Source organism: Patella vulgata, chromosome 5 (genome assembly GCF_932274485.2).
Source record: "Patella vulgata chromosome 5, xgPatVulg1.2, whole genome shotgun sequence".
In the NCBI taxonomy this organism is placed as follows: Eukaryota; Metazoa; Mollusca; class Gastropoda; family Patellidae; genus Patella; species Patella vulgata.
In genome coordinates, this window is record NC_065883.2 from 28,787,105 (window position 1) to 28,814,676 (window position 27,572).

The 27,572-nt window shown below is 34.3% G+C and overlaps 1 protein-coding gene across 1 annotated transcript; it reads left to right on the forward strand.

Moving 5' to 3' along the window:
* Nucleotides 1-1,222: 1,222 nt before the first annotated feature.
* On the forward strand, nt 1,223-27,115 carry LOC126821860 (transcription factor CP2). Its single transcript, XM_050550410.1, has 17 exons — nt 1,223-1,333; nt 3,626-3,811; nt 4,245-4,295; nt 4,749-4,825; nt 5,907-5,974; nt 10,019-10,124; nt 10,571-10,824; nt 12,214-12,282; nt 12,819-12,860; nt 13,578-13,705; nt 15,790-15,919; nt 16,564-16,657; nt 17,141-17,231; nt 17,883-17,932; nt 18,359-18,501; nt 19,943-20,003; nt 22,048-27,115. Exons 1-17 carry the CDS (start codon nt 1,314-1,316, stop codon nt 22,092-22,094), a joined length of 1,617 nt encoding a protein of 538 aa, XP_050406367.1. The 5' UTR covers nt 1,223-1,313; the 3' UTR covers nt 22,095-27,115.
* Nucleotides 27,116-27,572: the final 457 nt, after the last annotated feature.

Below are 27,572 nucleotides of genomic sequence, written 5' to 3' on the forward strand. Positions count from 1 at the left end.
AGTAGTTGATGAATTTATTAGAATTAGGCCAATTCAAAATAGGAAAGAAAATATTAACATGAAACACGTGGTTATGAAAAGGCTCCACCAAACCATAAAACATTAGTTGCACTTACCTTTCTTTATCATCGTTTCCGGTAAAAGTAATTTATTTTTTAAAATTACCTACACATAAACAAAAGTGAATATTTAGGCCTACACGACATGCACTGTTTTTACAAGCGCCAAGCAGTTTTTAGCTTACCATATAGATAGAAGTACCAATCGTTAAATCAGTGGGTACAAAGAAAAGTCTTTCCGAAAAATATTAGAAATGCCAACGATCAATTTTAAGCGGGATAATTGAAGCTGATTAACCGATAATTCCGATTTTATTGTAGTATGGGCAAAGAAACCGGGGGAAAAACGGGAATTGTCAATCATCAATAATGGCGGCCGTGTGTTGATTGCCATTATTTCGTTTCACGTAAAAGACATTTAGCTTTCACAATTATAAAAACATCAGCAGTGATCGTTCAACGAAATATTACTAAAAAAATACACAAATTTTCAACAATATTTTATTATCAAGTTCAATACTCGCTGATGAAACAAAACAAAATAGAACAATCACGGATCAATTAAATAAAACAAAAGACAATTATTACCAGCCTCACATAGAACGAAAAAAAAACATCCCCCCCCCCCCCCCCCAAATAAAAAAAAAACAAACCCCACAGCTGTTGCTAAATAGATCACACATATTTTCAATAGTCCGAAACGTCGCCAAACCGAATACGAAAGTCCTCAAATTGTCAAACTGAGTCCGAAAGGGCGCCTGTGTTAAGTCCGAAATGACCGGGGACCGAAATGTTGTGTTACCATCCATTCTTGGGACAGAGGGAAGGCAATGGTGTATCTTTGTTTTCGTTAAAGTACAAAATGATGTTATATTTAATATATTGATTGACTCATTGAATAGCATGTAAAGAAAAACCACGCCCACATAATACTTAAAAGGTAAACAAGACCACGTGTCTTTTTGACTCCCAGTAGGTCGAAATTGTGTCGTAAAAGTGTGACGCTGTCCAGAATTGCTTTCTTTGTTCGAATTATCCAAACCAGTTATTCAAATTAAAAAACTATAATGATAACCTGAATGATAAAAGTCAAATTGATAGGACATATGAGAATAATTCTTATTTTGTTTACAAAACCTAATGTCGTAAATGACATCTGTTGAGATTTATGGTAGCTAAATCGTTCAACCGCCATAGCTGATAAAAATTGACAAGTTATTTTCAATTCAACGGCGAAGAACTCATTCTATTTCCATGTTGCAACAGCAGGAAGGGTATGGAATTTAACAAGAATATGATTACCTTTATTTTGTGTTCTAGAAAACGTGTTTGTCAATGCAAATTCGTGATAATGGAGACTTTGTTTGTAAACAACAGTTCCAAAATGTTGTTATTTTTTGCAAGCTCAGCTGGGTTGGGCTAAATTATCGCATATTATAGGTCGTGTCAGGAACAGGAGACATTTTGACAATAGATAGATTAGACATGATAGGTTTTATCCCTATTGATCTTCTTTATACTTTAGAAAATATCCATAGGTTTATATTTGGTAGGATCATAAATACCACTCTTGTTGTAACTGAATAATATGTCTCTGGTCAACAAATTGTACTATTTTACAATATTCCAATTAATTGGTGATACAAATTTCATCTTAACACACCTATTTTAAAAAATTGGAAAAATTCAACTAAATGATTTGAAAAGCCTAACGTAAACCTTTTTAAATGTGACTTGGATTTAAAAATATTTTCGAACCCTCTGGACAAGTAAAATAGGATGTAATGGATAATTTACACAACAGGTAGGACACTTAAACATCTAGTACTTAGAATAAGGCTATTATTTACTTTCTGGAGCTGTCAAGCCAGCAAGAGTGTTATTGTCCCTTTAAATTAGGACGGAGGGCCTGACAAGGACAGCTGTCTAGTCCTTCGGATGACACGAAAAACCGAGGTCCCGTGTATACATTGGAATGCACGTAAAAGATCCCTTGGCAGTTGGAATTCGATATAAGAGTAGGCGATAGTGCCGCTGCCCGGGCAAAATTTCCCTCATAGCACACTGTATGACGTATGCCCGTCTTTATTAGCCCAGTTTAGGAGCAGAACAGTAGGACGTTAAACCCCATTTCATTTTCCTTTAAATTAAGCAGATATTTGATATATAAACTATAAAGTGTCCCTCATCTGAGTGATCATTGCTTGTTGTTTAATAACAAAATGGTGGGATTAATAAATAAGCTTAAGAAGAGTTATAATTGTGTATATTGTGGAAATATACAAAATTACTTCCCATAATTAAAATTCATTAACCATAAACTGCTCAGTTGACTACAAACATGAACTTGACTCTTTGTATATTTATATGGTTAATACATGTAGTATTATTTATTTATTACAGAAATGGGTCGATATTTGTAAATTGGTGCAATTAGGACATATATACAAAATATATTCTAGTTTGCTGTGTCATTTAAAGAGGGTTACATGAACTGTTTTTATTTAAAAAAATAAAAATTAAAAAAGAATTGATTACGTTAGCGAACTGAAAACGGAAGCACGTCATTTTGGTCCCGCGTCATTTCGGACTCAACACAGACAGACTTTGGGACTCCGTTTGACGATGGTTCGGACTTTACTTAACGACTTTTCGACTCGGTCGGGCGACATTTCGGACTCGGATGAATAATTCAAAGACTGTTGAACAATTGTGTGATATATTTATTACAGCTGTTTTTTTATTTTTTTTTTATTTGAGTCCGATAGTTGTTTTGTTTTATTTAATTGATCAGCGATTCTTGAAACCACTAATAAAAAGATAACACTGATTTTAAACTGCTTGTTCTATTTAGTTTTATTTCATCGGCGAGTATTGAACTTGACAATACAATATTGTTGAAAATTTGTGTATATTTAGTAATACTGCTAATGTTTTTATAATTGTGAAAGCCTAAATGTCTTTTACGTGAGTCGGAATAATCGAATCAACACATGGCCGCCATTATCGCTGATTGACGCCTCACATTTTTCCTCGTCCACTAAAGAACTGTAAGGTTTCTTTGGGCATAATATAATAACATAGGGATTATCGGTTAATATTTTCCAAAAAGAGTTTTCTTTGTACACACTAATTTATCGATTAGTACTGCTATCTATGCCAAGCTTGTCAAGGAATGCATGTCAACGTGTAGCTTCCGGATTATCGTTAAAGAATTCTAGGGGCTTGTAAAAACAGTGGATCTCCAGTAAATATTTTGAAATAAATTCTACAGCATATTATTCTTTTTTTAAAAAAAATAAATTACTTTTAGGGGAAACGATGACAGTTGTGTTCAACCTTTCCTTTCAACTTATTCCCTGTCCGAGTCCGAAATGTTGAGGCCACATTTTTTTGAGTCCGAAATGTCGTAAGTCCGAAATGACGCGGGACTGAAATGACATGTAATCCTGAAAATTCGTTCATATTTCATTTGTTAAAAGGAGGTAGGCTTAATAGAATATTTTTTTTGTATGACCATAGCTTTTTTTCTTTTGAAATATGTCTGTATTTTTAAATTATTTTAGTTTAACCACTCATCTTACCTTATGGAACACAGACGACACTGGATCTGGTGCCGGGAAGAGGACGAAGATATCCCATAGCTCACATAGTTTGTCATCGTGGGATATTGATGGAGGACTGGCAGCTGATTTTGATGGATCTCTATCCGGCTTAGGGACAGAATTAGGGACATCTAGTTACAACATGAGGTAAAGCGAATAGACCAATATAGCCTATTATAGTTAGGAGTTCTAAATCAGAAATCGAAAAATGACAAATATGTGTTTCTCAAATAAACTCATAGTTTAACAATAAATGATCAATGAAATTTTCAATTCACCATATCTTTGTAAATACTATTTGGAATTCAACCATTTTTGGACTGATATTCCTATTAGCGATTCAACTTATTGTAGTTTAAATAGAGGTTTTTATAGCTCTAGTACGGAGTATTATAGCTCTTTGAGTTTTATTATTTAGTGAATAAATCAAAAAAATAATAAGACTGGCCTCTAGCTAATGGATTATAAACAAAGTAGTTATTAAATTGTTTCCAGGGACTGAAACAAGGAAGAAGAAATCCAGTTTAAAAGTGATAGATTATGGCTGATTTGTATAAACTTGAATTTCTTTTATTTTCAGTGAAGCACTGCTTGCTCTTCCAGTTTTTAAGCAAGAAAATATAGAAAATGGGTAAATAATTTAATAGAGAAAGAAGTTAATCCGTCTTTGTACTGAACGTGTTCTTTCCAATGTAATCTGACTTGATTCAGTTAAAATTATGTTATAGAGAGAGAGAGAAATGGAGTTTAACGTCCACTCACACAAACTAGGTCATTTCGGGGCTAACACATGGTTCAATTTTATTTCAATAATTCGCTTGCACGTAGGGGTCTTTAGCAGTGGAAGGAAACCGGAGGACCCGGAGAAAACCCACAAGGTTGGACAGGCCAAAATTTTTGTTATACTTGGATTCAATAATCTGTTGACTTAACTCTAAAATGTCTTAAAAACAGCAATTTTTACCTAATTAGTAATAATTCCTAATCCTAATTCATGATTAAATGCACTTATATAAAGTTACACAAATTTCAACAACCCAATGACCATTATGCTCTTTTATTGTATTCGCTCATATATTTTTAGGTTTCAATATATTCTTGGAGCTGCGACTTCTCCAGCTGTTAAAATGAATGAAGAAACATTGACATACCTTAACCAAGGTGAGTTATAGGATATGATTGTGATATTCTCTGATCATTTTTGATCCTGTTTCGAATCAGTGTTCTTAATTCATTTTGAAACGAACCAGGCAGAATTGGGTCAAATGAGGTCGCGAGATTATATAAACTTCCATTCCCTTTAATATAACCAGACTTCAACAAAAATAATTCTTGGTAATTTGTTATGGAGGATGTTGTATTCTAATGTATGTGATTGCCATAAAAATAACGATAAAAGGTGCACCTTTTGAAGATTTTCCATATTTAATTCACGTACCGGTTTGAAGTAATATTCCTCAATAGATTGCTGTCTTTGTCTATACATTGAAATGTTTGTGTTTCATGAATTCATCATTCAATCTAAAATATTACCATTTTTCTACTATTGCTATTTTTACAATGGCAGCTTACTGAACCTGTTATGAATAATCATTGTTTTTTTACCAATCGGCTAGATTAAACATCAATCGGCTAAAGCTGACAATAAACAGCCGATTAAGAACAGTGTTTCGAATATCTGTGTAGCAATGAAAGTTTGAAGAGCTATTAAAAGTTTGTATTGTTGAAAAAATACAATTTAAAACTGGAATTGCTGATGAAGATGTCTAAGTCAACATACTCAAAGGATGTAAAAAAATCCAACCAATTGTGATTCATATTAATCTAACGCAGTGATATGTCCCTTGATATTCTAGAAGTGTTATTCAGTTGCCTGTGTGAAATATATCATTCAGTTTTGACTGTAGTTCAAAATGGACACTCCCTTGTATATATTGGCATGCACATAAAAGATCCCTTGGAAGTTGGAATTCGATATAAGAGTAGGCCATAGTTCTGCTGCCTGGGCAAAAGTTCCCTCATAGCACACTGTATGGTGTATGCCCATCTTCATTAGCTGAGTCGGAGCAGAACAGTAGGACGTTAAAACCCCATTTCATTTCATTTCAAAATGAATACATGTGCATGCCACTGTATTTAAGGGGAACAATTTTAGTTGTCAGACCACAAAAAATTTGATATACATAAGTTTACACTTTACATCTATTACATCTAATTGACATCTTTGTTTTATTTTTTTCAGGACAGTCTTATGAAATAAAACTTAAAAAGCTTGGAGATTTAACAAATTCTCAGGGCAAACTGTTAAAGGTATATTTTATTTATTTCAAGTGATCTATGTACATATTTATAGATTGAAATCCATGTTGTCCCATAGTATTTCTTTGAGATAATGATATAGTTGTCAAGAAGGGTTACCTGCCTGCTTAGCGTGGGCTTTCTCTTCTTGCTTCCTCTGCCTGCCTGCCAACTTAACAGTGGTATTCACTACTTTACTTTGACTGCTTAAGGGCACATAATATGGGTGGGAAAATGTTTCGGTACGTATAGCCAATAGTTACTATATCCATTTTACGGCAAGTTCCCACCAATCTGATTAAAATTGATTCAGTTATATTCACTCAAAGTCGCAAAAAGATGCTTCCCGTAAAAACAACTTTTGTCAATTATCGAAAACAGAAAACACCCTTAATCACCTTAGACACCAGTGACGCCACAGTGACCGACTGCATAATCGGAAAGTTTATTCCTTAATTACCTATATACAGCCTGCGTTTATATTCATTAATACCTGACTGATTCCTTAATCCCCTAATTAAATAAAACAATTGAATACGGAATAATTTGTTTTGTAATATATTTTAATTTAAACATGCATTATGCAAGAGCTAAATCTGCCTATTGCAGGTCTTTCTTTAGGCCTGAAATGTTTTCTAAAGTATTAATTAGACAATAATTAACTGATCCAGGCCTTAATCAACTCTCGATGGCATCAGATTTCTCTGATATTTAATAGATTAGAATGGTTCAGCGATACTTGGATTTAATGAAATATGGAGGACCGAGACTTAGCTTCGATCAACCAGTACGGTGGTTGAAATTATTGCACACGTCTGTCAAACCTTCAAAGGCTAATATCTTCGCTTGCAATAGAGTAATTTGAATGAAATTTTCAAATTATTCATTTTACATCATCTACTTTCAAACTATTATAGCAAGAATGGCTAGTTCTTTATCTAAATCTTACATAATGTATCTTTAAGATCCAATTTAGAATTTGTTTTATAATGTCCCTCCCTCTCTTCTCACGACAGCGATTTTAAAACTGTGTTTTAAAGTGACTTTTTGATAAGAGTTCCTCTACCATTGTGTGCAGTCCAAATGACTCGAGATACATTTCCGTCCGAAGATTATTGTGGTTTTACTTTCCCCGAGTAAAAGAGTAAAAAGATGTGGTCATGCAAAATGTATCATAAAAGTCAAACATGATTGAAACACGATTTGTAAATGACCTTTGACCCTGATTGTCTCGAAAAGGCCACAGCGGCGGACTGATTACCACTCGGCATCGTATTCTACGCAAAATTTTACTCTAGAAAAGTTAGATCTGGTTTTGTGCCCATTTGATGGCCCCCCCCCCCCCTCCACAGAGCCTCCAGACTATTATATATAGCGAATAATGAATATATTGACAAGTGACTAGCACCATTTGTATTTCTGTACTTACAGAGAAGAGTTTGGGATATCAAGTATTACAGGGTTATCCAAATTACCGGTCAATGCGCTAATTGCTATGGTCATCTTCATTTGCCACGTAGCCTATTTAATCAAAGGCAATTTAAATTGGACCGTCAATAAACACTTGTCAACTGGTGGTATGCATAGATAGTGATATATTGTACAGACAGTGATATATATATATTGTATAGATAATGTATATACTATATGTAGTCCCTGTGACGTCACCAGCCAATCAACCGGATTAAGGTTGTATTTGAAAAAATTGAAAAACATTTTGGGGTGTTGGATACTTAAACATTAATAGCTGAATTAATTTTAATCAGATAAGTGTGAACTTGCCGTGACTAGTTTTGTTCGTATTGAACTTTTCCTGATTAACGACTTACAATAGCAGCCAAGAAAATTACGATCCCCATGTAAAACACACCATTGTACAGAGGTTGTAATCCTTACTATGGTATGATAAAGTGAAAACATAAAAACAAATGAAAGTATAAAGAAACAAAGTATTAATAGCATACTTAAGGACTGTATTGAGTGTACTTGTCATGTGTGAAGAAATTATGTGATAGATATTAACTTTTCATGGCCCCTGCATATAATGCACAAGGATATAGTTATCATACTTGTTTTGTACATCCGTTTGTATGTCACTTTTTGTTTCCAAAGCTGAACTGTTCCTTTTTTATCACGGAACTCTGTACACTCAGTAGTCCATTACTATTTTGTCTTTTGAACAATTTTCATTTTTTTTTTGTTTTTCTGCATAGTCTAATATGGGTATCCTTTCCGGAGCAGAACTCCAGAACCATTCTACACACAACATCAAAGTACTGTAGTGATGCCTTTTACTATTTAGACTTTTTGGACATTTTCATATTTTGCTGTTTTTATCAATCAAATAAGATACGGTCTAATCTCGGGCTGGGCAGATCTCCAAAACTATTCAGTATTCTGAAACACTTTATACACACAAACAGCTGTGTGTTTCTCTACCAGTGTGTCCGTATGTCCAGTTCTTTTTCTTGTGTAGAACTAAAAAAACCTATTCTTTTTTTTTTCGCTAAAAATGCTAGGTGAGATGGCACTTCTATGCCATTTGGTGTGTATTTTGTTATTCATCTTTTGAAGTTACCATCTGGTCTGTATTAAAATTATATGCATTATTTAAACTGGTGAAATGACAAAAACTATTGGATTTCAAAACTTTGTAATTATATGCATTTTTTAAATTAGTGAAACGAAGATTTTGCTTTATATACTGCTCAGACAACTTAGCTGCTGTGGGTGTATGTTTCATTGAATGGCAACCTATCTTAATTTTATATTGTAATGCCTTGAATTGAATGCTTTACTGGCTGACCTCTATGCAACTAACACGTTTATGATAAATCTAGCTGGCTACTATGAATGTTCATTGTACAAAATTGTGGGAGCCTGTCGGGATACATTGGGTGAGGGCAGAACAAAAATTAGTGTGTCAGTAAAAGAGTTTTTTATATTTATATGTCAGTACTTTATAAGTGGTAATTATATGATTCTGGTGAAACAAGGTCTTAAAACTTACTTGTAATGGTTGTATATTGTCGTCGCCCCTGTTGTCTACAGACAACAAAGACCATATAATCTTTTTAAAATTTATATATGTTGTGTACATTACGTCCAAAATTCTTTCTCCAATACTTACTCTAACACGGCTTTTGACCTCACCTGTTGTATGCCATGTTATGATTACTCTAAGTTTAATTTATTGTTGTGCATCAGACAATATGAATTTTGTTATATGCCCAAATAAATATAGAAAGAGGGGAATACAAAATCATTTGAATAAAATGTTAAATACCATAGAGGCTCTCAATTTAAACCAATTTTGTCCAAATTTGGTCTGAAGCGTAGTGGTCATTTGAGGCCAAATTCTATTTGATAATCAACAATATTCTTTCCTGAAGTTATGCTCCCTTTTCCGAAAAGGATTGTTTTCAAATTTGTTGTGAAGCATTGATATCATGAGAGGACAAACCCTTACGATATACAGAGTTCTGCACCCTTTCTTTTCCATAATTATGTCCCCATTTCCAAAAAGCTTGTGAACTTATTAGAGACTACAATCTTTCTTTTTTTTTGAGACAAAGCTGCTAAGTGGGCATATTTCCACACTATGTGAGGATATTTATTTTTTTGGGATTTTCACACTGTATTGTAATCTAACCAACTTTCTTTCACACCAATGTTTTATCAGAAAGCATAACCTTTAAATCAGACAATTGTATTCCAAATAGTTATAAACCTGGCCATAAACTACTTATAAGCAGTCTCATATACACTCTCCCATAATTGACTACAATTTGCAGACCATGTATTACATTCCAGTACCAACAATTTCATCACCAGTATTTGAAAATTTGACATGACCCGAATGCAGTATGTCAGACATGAATATGGTATGAAAAACATGAACAGAATTAATATGAAATTAGTGAATTTGGATCTGTAATTTGAATTGTCTTGGTTACAAAACAAATATACTTTCTGACAAAATAGAGGCTCAAAAGATGGGAAACTGTAACTTAACGTAAATCTTGAAAATGCTATAATTAATTTGTTACGTTACAGAGTGTGGTTCGAATAAACTTTCATGAAAGACGTTTACAATACATGGAGAAACAACAGATAGAATCGTGGAAACAGAATCGACAGGGAGAAAGAATTATAGATATAGGTGAGGAATTTCAAATTGTTGTCGGCTAAACATAGGAACATCATTAATATGAGTAGCAGAGCCACTGGACACAGCATTGTAACAAGAATGGAGAAGGATACTATTTGCATGGCTAGTGTGGCTGCTTTAAGTGACCATCTTCATTAGCCCGGATGGTGCACAAAAGTAGGATGTTGAACACTATTTCATTGCCAGACATTTCATTTTTTACCCTTGTGTCTACATTAAACTGTAAAGGAAATTTGTTATGGCCCACATGGGTTGTTGTTGATTTTCTTGTGTCAGTAAATGTGCAGTCTACAATCATGCCAAAAATCACATTTAAACGGCATTATGTCTCACCAGCACTTCCAGTCAAATCAGTTGTGTGTTTTCATTACATCTCAGTATATAAATAATATATACATTTTAACAGTTAATATATAATATTTCATATATTATTTCAGATATCCCTTTATCTTATGGATTAATTGATGTAAACTTGGATCCAATCAAATTAAATGAAACAGAGTTTATATGGGATCCTACGAAAGAGACTGGTGTTTATATACGTGTTCATTGTATCAGTACAGAATTTACCGCTAAAAAGCATGGTGGTGAAAAAGGCGTTCCTTTCCGTGTTCAGGTTGATACATATTCACAGGGAGATGCTGAAGAAAAACTTCTTCATTCTGCTTCTTGTCAAGTAAAAGTTTTTAAGGTGAGTTGTTTAGTTCTTTCTTATTCCATCCCCCATTTTTTTAACATTGACAGTTTCTTGCTAACATTCTGCAGACTACATTTATGTTGCAATCTTTTGAAAATTGATATATTGATATATATATTAGTGAGGTGAAGAAGAATATTGAATTATGATATTATAGTTATACAGTATAAAGACTTTTCTTGTCATTTTCACAAAGATCACCTTCTTGGTGGTGACGGCTTACATGATGTAGGTTTATGTTTTATTTCCTCGGAAACCTGTCTTTACTCCATACACAAAACCTTATAGGAGCTGCTGTGGCTCAATTAGTAAGACGTCGCTAATGTTCAATCTCTGTGTTGACCGAGAAAGTTCATCAGGATTTTCAAGCATGGTTACCCCATGTCAGTGGTGCAGGATCTGACAAGGGAGTAAAAGAACCCTTGGCAGTTGGAATTTGATATAAGAGTAGGCTGTAGCGCACTGTATGGCCATCTTCATTAGCTCGGTTGAAGCAGAACACTGGGACATTGAAACCCATTTTATTTTAAAACTTTATATAGCCAAAACAGTACTAAAATACTAGGTCAGCTTTCGAGATTTTGGTGGGGTTTACATAGTGCCAATGTTATTAAGGGGGGAGGCTATCCAAAAATTTCTATTCTGAAATGTTTAAGCTAATGAATTGAAAATAGTACAAGTAGTTAGGAAATGTAATAAACAAGGGAAAACTAGCATTAAAAAAAGTTGTTGCCAGGGTAACTCATTTTGGGGGGGAAAATTATGAAAAACGTAGGTACACTATATCTCTGTAAATATTTAAGATATCTTCGCCAAATTTGCAGGATATATAAACTAATCTCGTACCACAGAATCAGACAGAAAGCAATTTGAATTACCTTTAATATTTCAAAATATTGTGGTGAGGCAAATGTTTTAAACACCATTTTCCAAGAAACTATAAAAAATTATAGAGAAAAACTCTGTCTGGTTTTAGGGTTATCATTAAATAATAAACACTTCAAAAATCAGACATTTAGCTTTATTAGTGCCAGAGATATGGTGAAATTACATTTTTCATACTTTTTCCCCGAAAATGTGTAACCCTGGCAACAACTTTTTTTTCTTTATTTTTAATGTTAGTTTTCCCTTGTTTATTACATTTCCTAACTACTTCTGCCATCTTCAATTCACTAGCTTTAGAATTTCAAAAAGCAATTTTTGGGTAGCCTCACCCCTTAATCATTTACTGAAGGTGTAAAGTGCACACTGGCTGACAAGGACTCTTGTTACCTGTAATCTTCATTAGCCCAGTAGGACGTTACACCCCGTATCATTTCTTTTATCAACATGTACACATAAACATTATTTCTCTTATTCTTATTTATGCACCTTTCTTTGCAGCCAAAAGGGGCAGACAGAAAGCATAAAACAGATAGGGAAAAAATGGAAAAGAGATCAGATTCAGAAAAGGTAAGGAAGCAAAACACAATTTTTAGAGGCACTGTTTAGTACTGACTATTTAATTTATAACACCATGTTTTTAATTATTCAAATTACAAATTAATTTAACAGTTTTATATGGTTTTGCAAGATAATAGACATTGCATATCATTCATCTTTCTTGTCGTTGTGGGTGGGGGGGGTGGATGGCTGAATGGTTAGCGTGCGCGCGCTGTATCATAAAGTCTGTCATTGAGTCAACTGGCATGGTTTCGAATCCCCGGTTGTACGTGACAAGGAGTAGGGTCGCCTGTCCAACCTCGTGGGTTTTCTCCGGGTCCTTCGGTTTCCTCCCACTGCTAAAGACCCCTATGCGCAAGCGAATTATTGAAATAAAATTAAACCATATTTTTGTCCCGAAATGACCTAGTTTGTGTCGAGTGGATGTTAAACCCCATTTCTCTCTCTCTCTCTTGTCGTTGTTTTGATGATTGTTTAGTTTGATAACCAGGATGTATATAGACACGGTTATAGATTTTTAAATTTTATTTGTTCTTTTCTTGTAGGAAAAATATCAGCCATCATATGAATGTACAGTTTTAACAGAGGTAATTATTGCTTGCCGTTCTCCCAACTTGGAATGTGTCATTTGAGTAACCACTTACAGTATATTTTAGGCATAGTGATCTTTGATTATTAGGGGAAACCAGTAGACTTGGTTATCACTAAAGAATCACACCTCTCCTCTGATCACTAATCAATCTTATCAATAATGTTTCTCTGATGTAAGAGGTCCTGAACACAAAGTACCAGTACATATATTTATGGAATTTAATTACAGAGTTCTCAAATGACTATTATTGTACATGCTTGTAATGTCGCTCCTCAAGCTGTATTTTCGTTCATGTAGTTTAAACGGTATCTCAGAAAATCTGTTTTGTCTTCACTTTTATTTGGAACTAGACAATGTTGTCACGATCTCTTATTACCCAGATGTAAAACGTTTTAGTTCAGTAAGGATGAACACAAACTGTTCTGTGGTAAATTTTTACACTTGACCGCTACTTTCACCAAGATGGATGAGGTGTCTGGATTAACTTTTTATTGGCTGTAGATAAAATTTGGACAATATTTTTAAAAATTGTTTCAAATATAGATTTAAAGCAAACATATAATGTAAATAATGTAAAAATTGAACCCTGCTCTCAGAAGTGTATTCACCAGAATCATCTTGTAAGAAAATCATTGGTAAATTTGAATTAATAAGACTGGTAATATTGCATGCATTAATATTTTACGGTATTTATATTTTTTTTATTTTATAGAATCCTGCAGAAATATCACTCACATCACAAGTTAATTCATTAGGTTTAAAATCACCAGAACAATCAGATAGTTTTAGTGAGCATCGAGGTGGAACGAGTAATCAAGACTGGAGACATATAAAAAATAGGTATAAGAAATGATTTCTGCTTTGGAATTACAATATTGGTATGGCTTAACTAATGAATTTTTAACTTAACCTTGCAAATGTTGTCTAACATACTTATGGTTAAATCAGCAGCCCAATATGTCTTGAGATTGGTGCCCAGGCGCATCAGTCTGATTAAAATACAGATCTATATTTCGTTTCGTTTTTTGAATACTTTCGATGGCCTACACTACATGAAGATCTGACAAGTTGTACTATAAGGTTGTGTTAGGGCTTTTGACCCTATGACGTCAGACATTGATTAATCAATCAGCGTTGGCGTTTCAATTTGTTTACCCACAGATCCGTGCATGCCACACTAAGAAGTCGTTCAGTCGCCATAACAGACTGTTTCATTGGCTTATCCCTCACTTAGCCAGATCCTAGCGTAGTAAAGACAAGTAAAACGAAATTTTGAACTATAAAAAACGAAATAGGATCTGTGTTTTAATCAGATTGAAGTCGCATAAGATAATTTCAGATGAAATTTAAAATAGTATCAGTAACAATTGTCCATAATAAGTGATTCAAATTAAGTACAGGCCTGTGCACATCAAGGATTATTTCTTCACGCTAGCCTGTTATCCTGTCATGAGAATCAGGCGTGCAAAACAAACAATGCACATCACATTGATTCTTTATCAGCGATGAGATTTTTTTTATACAAATATAGTGGCAGCCATCAGGGGTTTACACAAACTATTGGAAATATATTTAAATACCCAGATGGTATGTTGGTGATAGATTGGCTCACAGTAGCACACATATCGCAGACAAAACTCTGGGGACAACATGTCAGGCTGCGGAAAATGGCTAACAAATAATTCTTTGTGTATTATTAGTAGGACTGGATGATATTTGAAATTTTCATTATTGCGATATCAATATAAAAATTCACAAGATATTGCTATTATTGCAATACTTATATACAGTAGAATCTGCAAAAGCAGCCACTCCTATTCAGCGACATCTCGTTGTAAGCAGTCAGGATAAATTCCCCCCGTAGAAATTCTATTGTTTCATCTCTTTAATCAATGGCCAATGGTCACTATTTTGTTAATAAATTTAGCAAAATAGCGCTTATTCAACGGCCATTGTTGAATGATACTATCTTGTCGTACTTCGTAGAACCTCCGCTAATCCCGTGATTAATAGTTAATTATCTATTCCCCCACCGATCAGGTAAAACGAACTGTGAAAATAACAATAAACCCAGGATTGCCCGTTAATTAATCTTTTGTTTTATTAAATGACAAACCCTGATCATTGTTTTCACACGTATTGAAACATTATTAGATACCGATTGAATAAACTAATAGTACTAGCAAAGCCGAGTTTTGTCGCGATCATTTAGTATCTATTTTCTATTGCCACTTTGTTGCTAAACAGAAGTTTTAGCACTCCCTATTATATTACATACAGAGTTACACCCCCTAAAAATCGATGACAAATTTAGCAATGTTTTTTTGGACATGTGCTTTTTGATAAAATAAAATTAATTCATGGATTTTCTTCACAAAAATGAATAAATAATGTCGAATACATTACAGTGGTTGACAGTAGTATCAATGTTGGTACAAAATGACAGGTTTACAGAAGATATATCAGAGATTTGTGTCAAATAATTTTCATCCCAAGCAAGTTTCAGCGACGGCCAAATTAACTGATGCAAGTATTGATGTTTGCTCCCAGTGCATCCAAGTGTAAAATTTACTTGATGTCAGCACTAACAAACACTCAGATTTTATTAAGCGGTCACTCCCGTTAGGCGGCCAGTCATGAAAATTCCCTTGAGTGGCTGCTTAATACAGATTTTACTGTACTGCTTAAACACAAAAGACTCGAAAAGAGGTGGCAAACCCTTCAAACAGATTTCTATGAGAAGCATGTAAATTTAAATCATTGTTAGGTCAAGCTTACATACATTTCAATAAAATATAATTGCTCAGGCGAATTGTTGAAATGAAATTGAACCATGTTTGTCTTGCAATGACCCAGTTAAATCTATGTGAAAATTCACATAATTGAGAATATCCTGAAAATTTTCTTTGTTAATATTTTTTCAGCCCACCTCCAACTCCAATAGCGTCATTAAGTCAGAGTTTATCTGGATCATCAACTCCTGTTCACACATCATCCACACCCATTCACATCTCTTCGAATAACGTTGATACCTCTACTAATGTAGTTACTATGGTATGTTGCATTTTATTGTTAAATAAATATTATAATACTATTGCTTTTACCAGTAGTAGAAGTAGAAAATTTATGTGATAGAATAGAGTAAAAAAAAACCTTGTTACTGGTCTCTCGACTAGAATGTCCAGGATTTGAATTGCGTCCTGGACTGATAAAAACCTAAAAGATTTTTCAAACCAGTTTCTCACTTAACATGGGTTGGTATCTACAGGGCTAACAATTAAAAAATACCTTGTTTGGGTGGGACCGAGTTACATTTGTGTAGACATTGACGTCCTCATAAAAGAACTCAGGGCAGTTGGAATTTGATATAGAGTAGAAACTCTGCTATCTGAGCAATATAGCCATTGAAGTGAAAATTACCATATGTTAGTCTCGAAATGACCAATATTGAGTTGATGATATGTTAAACTCCATTCTATTTCACATTGGTAATACTGGTTTAAAGAAATCACCTACAAAACTAGCAAGATTGAGCAAATGATCGATCTTGCTAAGGGAGTAGTTCAGATTGAAAATTTTCATGGATGAAACCAGCAAAGTATGGATGAATGAAATATGTGTCACCAACATGCCATGCATATTAAATATGTTACATGTCCTACATGTCATACAAAATTAAAGCCATGGTTATTTTCCAGCCATTATTAGGAGAAGCATCTGCAGTTGAGGTCACACAATGGTTACATTTAAATAGATTTTCACATTATGTTCGAGTTTTTCAAAACTTTTCAGGTAACATAGAAATTTAGTTTTAATTATTTTAAGAAGAATTTTGTTTTAAGGCAAAAATCAGATGCATAAAACATGAGAAATGCCATATCCTTCCGATTGCTGACCATATTCAATATTGAAATTTTGATATTGGCATACCATTATTTTAAATAATGGTACAGGCAAAGTGACAATCGGAAATTATTGCATGCTAGATGAAAATTGGACTGGCATTACGATGTCATTGAAATGCATGTGCAGGATATATAGTGTCTGTATTTTATGTTATTTACCGGTAATGCTCGCAAGCAAATCATTGAGACAACACTCAGACTAACGTCCTTCTGCTTTATCTGTATATTACTTAATGTTCTCAACGATTAAAACCACATTTAAAAAATATAGAAATTGATCATTTACAGTAATATTATTCATTATGTGTGAACAAATGGTAGTTTTTACTTTGTATTCAAATTAGAAAAAATAATTATATATGTATTGAAGGTGCTGATTTATTACGACTAACAAGGGATGATTTAATACAGATTTGTGGATTGGCAGATGGTATCCGATTAAATAATGCTTTACAGTCTCGGTAAGAAAACTAAATCTTGCTGCTTTTAGGAACCTGTGTTGTTGTGGTTTGAACAGATGGGTTGAAAAGCAGATGCAGTCTGGTTAATCTTATGAAATGAAAAATCTAGATCATGTGGTCAAATACAAAAATTTACTAGCTCAGTATTACTGTACATAGTATATGTTGATGACCTTTAAGATATTTATGAACCTTCTGGCATCTTTTTCTCTAGTCCTTAGGATCTTCACAGTCCAAATCTACTTTCTTTGCTTCTCCCCATGAGATACAATTGATCTGTAATTCAGAGTCCAGGTTTTTTCCCCCATGGTGTCACTGGATCTTCTCACTTTTGTTTGCCATGTAGATTCTATAATGGTGAGGTTTTAACTCAGTAGTAAGTACAGGAGGACTTCACTGCACACAAACAAAACTCATCAGACAAACCTGTGGACAATAAGACAAACAAATTACACAGACATTACAAGCAATAAACAACAGCCGTATATATCAAATCAAGGGAACGGATCCGAAGCCCACTGTAAGCCTCTACTGTGCTGTACTGTCCCGGAACTATAATGATACAGCCTTCACTAGAAATGAAAAACAAAGGAGCTATCTCGCAGAACAGAAATGTGTGCCTAATTTTGATTATTTCTGTATTTGTTGCAGGTCTGTACGGCCAAGGTTAACTATATATGTCTGTCAAGAATCAGAATCAGGTATGTATATTATTGTTGATGGATCATGATTACAATTTAATATATAAATCTTTTCTTTCAAATTTGTTCTTTGATATACTTAAATTTTTAATTCAAGACATTTTAAATTTGGAAACTTAAATTAATTTAACCTAATTTTGATAAATTATCCCGGTTTAATACACGTGATGCACACGGTCTAGATGAGACACATTTCCCGGGCCCAAAAATGGCTAGTTAATGCCCATCTTCATTAGCCTAGTTGGAGCAGTAGGACGTTAAACCCCATTTCATTTCTAATACATTAACTCAAACAAAAGGGCACTATAAAAAAGAAATTATTTTATGTGGACAGCTACTCAGTCGACCAAAAGTAGCCAAGACTATTGACAACAGAATGGTTTTCGTTTTTTTAAATTATTGAATGTTATTGTAATTTTATTGTAGTGTATCATGCTATATATTTGGAACTCATGACGGTAATAGAATTAGCCCAGAAGTTAGCATTGTTATTTGGTATACAGACACATCATATAGGTGATATTTACACACAAGGTCCATCAGGAATACATATACTTGTTACAGATGAGGTAAGGATCAGGATTGAATAAGTATACTAAACAGCGAAAAAAACCTTAGTACGATTTCAAAATCAGAGAGGCACTTTAATCAAATCATTCTAGAAAACGACTTACTAAATGGATCAAAGCAATTTTTTGTGAACAGCATGTTGACACATTATTGATTAATTCATCACAGTTCCAAGACATTACAAGAAGGTTTAAAGTCTGTACACAGTCTACACATCAGTATCTGGTGTGTCCACCGCGAGTGTCAATAACAGCAGCGCAGTGTCTGTACATGGAGTGAACCAGACGATTGATGAACACCATTGGCACCTGGAACACCACAGGACCTACTCTCTTGTTCAGGGCGATTCCACCCCAAACCATTATGCTTGGACCTCCCAACGAGTGTCGTTCCATGACACCTTGGTCAGAATAACGCTGGCCACGTCGACGCTACATTCTGGTCCTGCCATCTGCAGTTGATACGCAATACCGACTCTCATCTGTGAACAAAACAGTTCTTCGATTGCCTGTGTTGCCAGTTCTGGTTTGTTGGGTAGACTGCAGGCGTTCACGTCGATGGCGAGGGGTGAGGATTGGTCCATGATAAAGTCTACGGCAATGGATGGTCTCTCTAGTGAGATGTTGGCGCACTGTATCTGTACTGATAGGTTTTTCATGTGTTCCAACCGCCTGACGTGCTGTCTCAGATGCCTTTGCGAAGGGATTCTGTACGTGCTGTCGCACAACATGGCGGTCTTGTCACCTTGTGATAACCATTGGTCTGACAGTTCGGGGGTGCTTGTCCCTGGTGTTGGTGGCCTGAAAGCGTTGCTGAAGCCTGCAGATGGTCCGAACATTGACCTGGAAGTGATTGGCAACTGCTGGGGCAATGTGCCTCGTTCATCTGAGCTGTCGTGAGTCGGGGCATGCTGCTGACGTTGTAGTGTGAATGATTCAACCAGGAATGGGGGTGTATTTTATAGGGCTGGTCCCGGTGAACAGCATGTGCAGCATGAGTTACATGAAAATCATGGAGAACACATTACCATCTCAGAAGTCAGGTTGCGTTTTTGAGAACATTTCCTGGGTTCAATTCTGTGTTTGGGAAGGAGCCTTATTGCTCAGGTAAAGTTGGAGATGTGGTCACAAATATACAATAAAAACATTTGGTAAGTTTTATGCAATGCGTCTATTCAGAGTAACATACCAACCTGACGTTTCTTTTGCTGCTTACTATATTTTGAATTTAGTTGTTACCGATATCAGTGTAAGTCGACATTAAATATAATCGTTTTATACCCTAAATATGAAGACAATCAATTCCCGGGTTTTAAACACAAAAAGTTTTAAATTTTCTAGATTTTATGAAATTATAGTTCTGTCATGTATTATTAATGAAATAAAAATAAAAACTTACTCTATGTTGATAGTACAACAATGATGTATTATTTAACTTTAGGTAGTACAGAATATGCAGCATGTACAGGATCAGTCCAGGTTTGCAGTCGAAGGAATGAAAGGTATGCGTCTTATTTTTCATGTTATTTGCATTCACTTTAAGAAATCCAGTCCAAGATTTCAATAGTTAGGTCATAATAAAGTATAGATTTGGCATTTCCTAGTTATTTTATTGAACACTGGACAGATAAGTGATTTAAAGAAAGGGTCTCATGCTTAAACATATCTCAGTTTATGAGTGTGACATTGCCATCAAATTTAATTTAATTATCAAGCTTGAGATTTGTAGCCTCAGAAGAATGATGTACTTTCAAGGCTGGATTCTGTGTAGGATAAAGCACAAGACTGAGGTTATGCTGGGGAAAGAACGACTGAGGAAAATAACCCGATGTTTTTTTCTGAAGTCGAGAACCTTATCTTGCTTATAAACCGTCTATGTTTACATGTACATAAAATGAGAATATCCCAGAATTCCAGTAAGAAAAACCTTATATCATGTTTTCTTACGGAAAAAAAACCTACCCTAGAAGAATAACCATTTACAGGTTTATAGAAAAACTTTCAGAAGAATAACCCCAAATTCACTTATATATATTCACCCCCCTCCCACCCAAACAACATTCAGACCGCAAGTTATTCGGGCATAGAATATATCCCAAAGATCCAAGAGATTTACCGTTATGTGTAGGATAAAGTGCAAGACTGAGGTTATGCTGGGGAAAGAAAAACTGAAGAAGATAACCAGAGAAAAAGAATAACCGAGGCCGGTAGGCCGAGGTTTTTCTGTCAAGGGTTTTTTCTGAAATCTTTCTTCCCCAGCATAACCGAAGTCGAGGACTTTATCTTGCTTATAAACCGTCTATGTTTACATGTACGCAAGATGAGAATATCCCAGAATTACTGCAAGAAAAACCTTATATCATGTTTTCTTATGGAAAAAAAACCTACCCTGGAAGAATAACCTGTTACAGGTTTAAAGAAAAACTTTCAGAAGAATAACCCCAAATTTCCCTGTATATATCCAAAGCCGCCCCCGACTTTCAGAACGCAAGTTATTCCGGGCATAGAATATACCCCAAAGAGCAATGAGATTTACTGTTACAGGTTTATAAAGGTTTATAATTATTGTTCTCAACTAGCTTTAGGGTTTTTCAAGCCTTATCCCAACTTATTAAAGGAATGTGTGCCTAGTTGTTAGGATGGTATGCTAACAGGGACACCTTGATGTGCACCATCCTTGACAGTTCAATTTGAAAAGTACCATGGTAGTCTAGCAATTTATTTACAGGACTCTCAACTAGAATGTCGCAGATTCGTATCCTGGTGTGGGCTCTGAAGAACCATTATGATTGTTCAAGCCTGTAGCACCTGTCTGGCTGACAAGGAAAGTGTTGCCTAATCATTTGGATGGGACGGAAAACCAAGGTCCTCCCATGTAGAAGTCATATGAACCCTGGAATTTGAAGAATTTTATGCCAAAATGCCATTGTCCAGGCAATATTCTCTTCTATAGCATTGCATTCATGACCACATTAAATATAAGAAACGATGGACTTGACCAAAGTATTAGGTTGACAAGACAATTCGCTTTATTCCTTTCCTTCCTGGCTAAAATCTATTCCTAGGCCTGTAACCTAGAAAATAAAATGACTAACAAAGAGATATGGCATTAAACCCCATACCACTCTTTATTGTTCTTTATACCCCCGTCAGACCGGGGTGGCGTCCTTACTTCGCTGCTACAGCGATGGAAAATGGTTTTAGAGTGCGTTAAGATCGCCATAAGCGTGGTGGATATGCCAGTTATCGTGCTGTGGTCTCCATGGTCGCCAATGATCGCCGAGACACGGTGTGTAAGTTGAGCATGTTCAAAACAAACACCAAGGTTCTGTGATCTAAACTGGAAAGCTATGAGAATACGACTTTTTTTCAAGTTTGTAATTTTTTGGGACATTTTCGCGTGTTGTGTTCACGTTTGCCGGCAACCTTGTGCATTTTCTGTTCACGCTACGGTCGCAGCAGCGCAGTAAGGATGCCACCCCGGTCTGACGGGGGCATTACTATTTCATGATGCAAAATTATTTCAATTTGTTTTTATTTTTTCAGATGATGAAAATAATAAATACAGAATTTTATTAAAACTGATTGAATGAAGTGTTATATGCTGAGACAATATTATTACTCATCCTTAAACATGGTAAAATTATCCTCTTCTTTCGAATGACATTCCTTTATCCACGATATATCATATAGAAATTTTAAACTTCTTTGTGTGGAGGCAAGTCGAGAAATTAAAGAAGACCACGAAGCGAATATTGTTTGTTAAAATAATTTTGTTTTTAATAATTGAGAAAGTGAAAAGGAACACAATGTTGTTGGGATTCAGAAACAGAAGTTTTTATATCTTCTCTTTACATCAAAATCAACTAAAGTTGAAAGAAAAGACAAGTTTTTCAACGAAGAAAAGAGAAACTCTTACAATCTTATCAAGGACAGAAAAAAAGCAGAGAATTATGTATTGTCTAAAAAGAAAATATAAGTATATTATAGAAAGAAGAAAATCCTGTGCAAAATTTATAGACTATAGTAGTATTTCTGTTGAGGATAAAATCTTAACTGCATGTTGTGCTGCTCGTTTCCATGTGAAACATTATATTCTAAACAAATTGGTTTTACAATTTTCTTTGGCAAGAAGGAAGCCATTTTTAGCGGAAAAGCCCAAACCAACTTTTTTCCTGTTCTGCATTTATGCTTATCATATTACTGACTAATTGTGTAGACCCAGATACCGAGATTATTGGTTAGATGCCTTGTTTATTGTGACTGTGATGGGTTGATTTCATCCTTTACTAATAACTTATAATAATAATGTATATGTATGGTGCGCTTAATAATCCATCCATTTATGCATTCTCAAACCACTACTTTTAAGGAGCCTCTCGTCAATTAAAAAAAAAAACAATAGAGTGCAAACAAATGAGATGTTAGTTGTGACTTAAAAATTGTTATAGTTTAGGATTCTTTAATCTTTACTGGCAACTGATTGCAAAGGCAAGGTGCAACAGCACTGACATTTTTATCACCAAATTATTTTAGTTTTGTTTTAGGAACAGCAAGTATATTTTTGTTATGCGAGCTTAGACTACGTTTAGGTTTATAGTATGTCAGAAGTTCAGACGAATATAAGGGAGTGAGATCATTTTGACATTGATACATGAATGACATAACTTTATACTGAATCCAGGGTTCGACAGGCAATCAGTGAAGAGACTTTAACTCTGATGTTATGGGTGGATATTTTGAAGTTCCTGTTACAATCCTGGTAGCTTCATTTAAATATCTTCATTTAGATACTTGTTAGTGTAATATCAGCCAAATTAATTCTCTTCATATTTCGAAATTCCATCCATTAATCCCCCCTCCCCCTTGCCACATCCAACGTCTGATTTATATGGTTTGAAGTTCGATGTATTTGTACGTAATAGAGTTATACATTTTAAAATATCAGTGTTGACTAGTAATCCATCAATCATCATTAGAGATGCTTTATTTTATGTTCAAAATATTTTTGATACTTTAGCTTGTAACCGTCTTTTATAAGTCAATTAACTCTATTGTTGTCCCCTGCCTTTTGAAGAAAGCAGGGGACTATTAATATGGGTATGTCTGTCTGTCACACTTTTTGAGACAAAATAACTCTCCTTCTAATTGTGTTAAAATGTTCAAACTTGGTATTTATTAGGTGATGGTCTTGATGGAGTTTGAAGATGAACATTTTCTGCTTAGGGTAAGCAGAGATAAGCAATTTGATTGGTTGATGCTTTGGGACACGATAACTTTGGTTCTAATTAAGTGGGAGTGATGAAACTTGGTGTATAGTTTTGTCACATCAATACCTTGACTAATTTCGATAATAAGCATTTTCGGCTCAGTGTAAGCAGGTTGATAAGCAATTTGATTGGTCGAGACTTTGGAACACAATAATTCTCCTTCTAATTGAGGTAGAATGTTCAAACTTGGTGTAGGTGTCTTATTTTCCACTAAGGCTAAGCCTAGATAAGCAATTTGATTGGTTGAGACTTTTGAAGGAACATGATAATTGGGTGCGAGCGATGAAACTCTGATTATAGATAATTTATTTCAATACCATGGCTAAGTTCGATAATGAGAATTTTCTGCTTAGGCGAAGTAGTGATAAACAGTTTGATTGGTCAAGACTTTAGAACAAGGAAGAATGTTTTAACTTGATGTTAATGTTCATTACATGTAGGTGAATGTCTTGACTGAGTTCAATGATTAAAATATCCTGCTAAAGCTAAGCAGAGCTAAAATTTCATTGGTTGATGCTTTGGGACAAGATAATTGATTGTAACTGATGGAGAGTGATGAATTTTAGTGTTTAGTTTCACTACAAGGTACTTCAATACCTTGACTGATTTTGATTGTGCACATTTTATGCTTAGACTAAGATAAGTATAGATAATCAGTTTGATTGCTTAATACTTTTGAAAAAGATAAATGTGAAATTAATCAATATGTGTCATCTATTTATTGGTTTTCGGCTGGGGACATCAGCTTTACTCTTGGCTTGTTTCTCCTAAAAATGGCATTTCTTATATATTGCAATGATATACATATCACAATATATTGCAGTATATAGCCCTAACAATAAAAAGTTATCATAAGGTGTTACGCTGCCATGCATTTAGTTTTTTATACGCCCACAATTTTGTTGTCATCACTCCTGTCTGTCCATCTTACATAAGGTGTGCTATATGCACCACTCTTAATTGTTTAGTACTAAAGTACAATTTTGTAATGGTTTTGTTAAGCTCTTGTCTGCCTGGTGATTATGTTACCCCCTAACTGCTCTTTGAAGTATGGATTCCCCACCTGTTCGTGACAAGAGTAGGATCGTCTGTCCAACCTTGTGGGTTATATCTGGAGTCCTCCGTTTTCCTCTCACTGCTGAAGACCAAAACGCGCAAGCAATTTATTGAAATAAAATTGAACCATAATCCTGAAATGACCTAGTTTGTGTCCAGAGGACATAAACCCCATTTCTCTCTCTCTCTCTCCCTTAAAGTATGAATGGTGCAGTCAACAAGCTCAAAATTTTATAATTGATGTAGTTATTACTTAATAGGATTTAACTTTTCGTCTGGGAATGTAATTACCTTGTTAGCTTGAGATTAGGATATGGTACTTCTCATTCTGTTTGTATGCATGTGAGATTGAATGTATTGTTAGGGTTTATAGAAAAGATAAAAAATAATTGTCGGAATAATTTGTTCAAAATATCAAAGATATATACATGTGTTGTGTGATTATGTATGTATGTAGATGTATAAATTTTGAAGATAAAAAAGAATTATATATATACTTATCATAGTAAAAAAAAAAGAATAATTATGCAGCAGAATTCATCATTGATGTTGAGTCAATTCATTTTGTGTTAATTGTACATTAAAAATAGCCACTCTATGTTTTAAATAGCATTTGAGTGGTTTTGTTAACAATTATATAAAACTATTATTACTCATTGTTATATGTTTTATGTAAATTCATTATTTGTCCTTGTTCAAATGCTGTTAAAATTGAAAATATCATGAATTTTATTTAACAGGACTCTACATTCTGAGGAAAGTACAGTCTAATAAGTGATTATGAATTGGTGAATACTAAAAAGTGATTTAAATATAATGCTGATGCATAGAAGATTCATATTACATGTTTTACTATTTTTATATGCCCACATTTCAAATTTGGCTGTATATTGCCATCACCCCACGTCTGTTTGTCATCCTGTCCGTCAGTCAGATTCCTTGTTGGTGCAATAGAGGCTACAATAATCTTTTAAGAAATTGATATGTGTTGTCTATCATTTTGAAACACAGGTTTGCAAACTTGTTGTAGATGTTAATTAGGTGACTTGAGTTGGGATGATGAGCATTTTCTGCTTATCGGTAGGCTAAACAGAGATAAGCCATTCGATTTGTTACTGCTTTGAGGCTCAATAACCGTTATTGAGTGAGATTGTTTTCACTCAATATTGAGCATTGTCTGCTCGAGTTAAGCAGAGTGATCAGTAATTTGATTTCTCAACGTTTATAAATGTGAAAGCAATATAGGAATGTCATTTATTTATTTTGCGATTGAGACAGGGGATATCATCCTCACCATTGTCTTGTTAAGCTATCGTTGTGATATTTATATTGGTTGTCTCTCCTATTGAAAGGAAGAAGCATATTGATTTTTAATGATTTTCTATGATAACTTCCAGAGTTATTCCCCATTGTTACAAAATCTTGGGGATGCTCGATTGTCAGTCCAGAACATCACAAATTGACAGAATTACAATCGAGTGAAGTGGAATTAAGTCCCATCACAGCTCTGTCAGTCCCGACAATAGAGGTGGTGTCAGTAGAATCGTGACATTATTAAACACAACCAGTAGTTATGGTTGGTTGAGATATTTTCTTATGCAGTCAGCTCATGCGTTGTAGCCCGAAATCCACCTTTTCAGTCAATTGTCGCTATTTTTGGGATGGAGAGAATTTAGTTCAGGAACGTTTAATCGAGTATCGCCTTAGTTAGCACATAAAATCTTCCATTGCGATCCTATCATTTGGGAAATCTTTAGTTCTTTCGCCCATAACTGGTTTGAGTACTATGCTGCTGGCAGGTGTATGTTATTAAGAAGAATTGTATTACTGTAGTCCAAAAACCTTTGAGCTTTTGAGATTGACTATTTAGTTAATATGTTCTTCTAGGTGTCCTACTTGCTCGGACTATCCATGTTAGCTTCTAATTTAAAAGTCATATTTTCATAACAAAATTTAAAAAATCAAAATATGCAAAAAGTTGACTAACTGGAAGAATTATGAAGAACTTTGTTCTAAATCTATTTAAGAAAAGATAGTGGAAAATTTTGATTTTAAATAACTAAAACGATGAATATGTAAGCAGTGGGCACCATCATGTATGTAAAAGAAATGATATTTTATATATACAGTGTATATATTACATGCTGTAAAGAATTCACTATATATGTAGACATATGTATGTAAAAAAAATATGGTGTTAAGAGTGACTTGATCTATACACTAATTAAGAAAATCATTTTACGCATTTTAATGTCAAACTTCTCAAAATAAAATATTGTTAAAATTGATCATGATCGTTTGTCATTTGTTATTGTAGATGTAGACTATTTGACATATTGTTTGATGCGTGACAATATTCGTGTCACTGTCGAATAATCTTGTGGTGATTTTAAACTATGTCAGCATGATGAAATATAGGCGGTCTATGAAGTCAAATGAGAAGTCATCATAAATTTTTTATGCATAAGAAATAATCTTGACTTTAAATTCATACAGTGTTTAAGGTCATGAGACGAAGAAGCCTATTGATTTTTAAGGATATCCGATAATTACTGCCGGAGTTAAAACCTTTGATCATTTTGAAATACTCTTGTGAACGTTCTACCAAGATACGGTCCATGGTTCTACTATCTAGAAGCTAAAGTCATCACCCAATTACCAATGCATAGTGTTATGACCATGAGACAAAGATGCAAATTTATATGCTTTCGATTGTAAATTCATCATCATATTACACGTTTTATA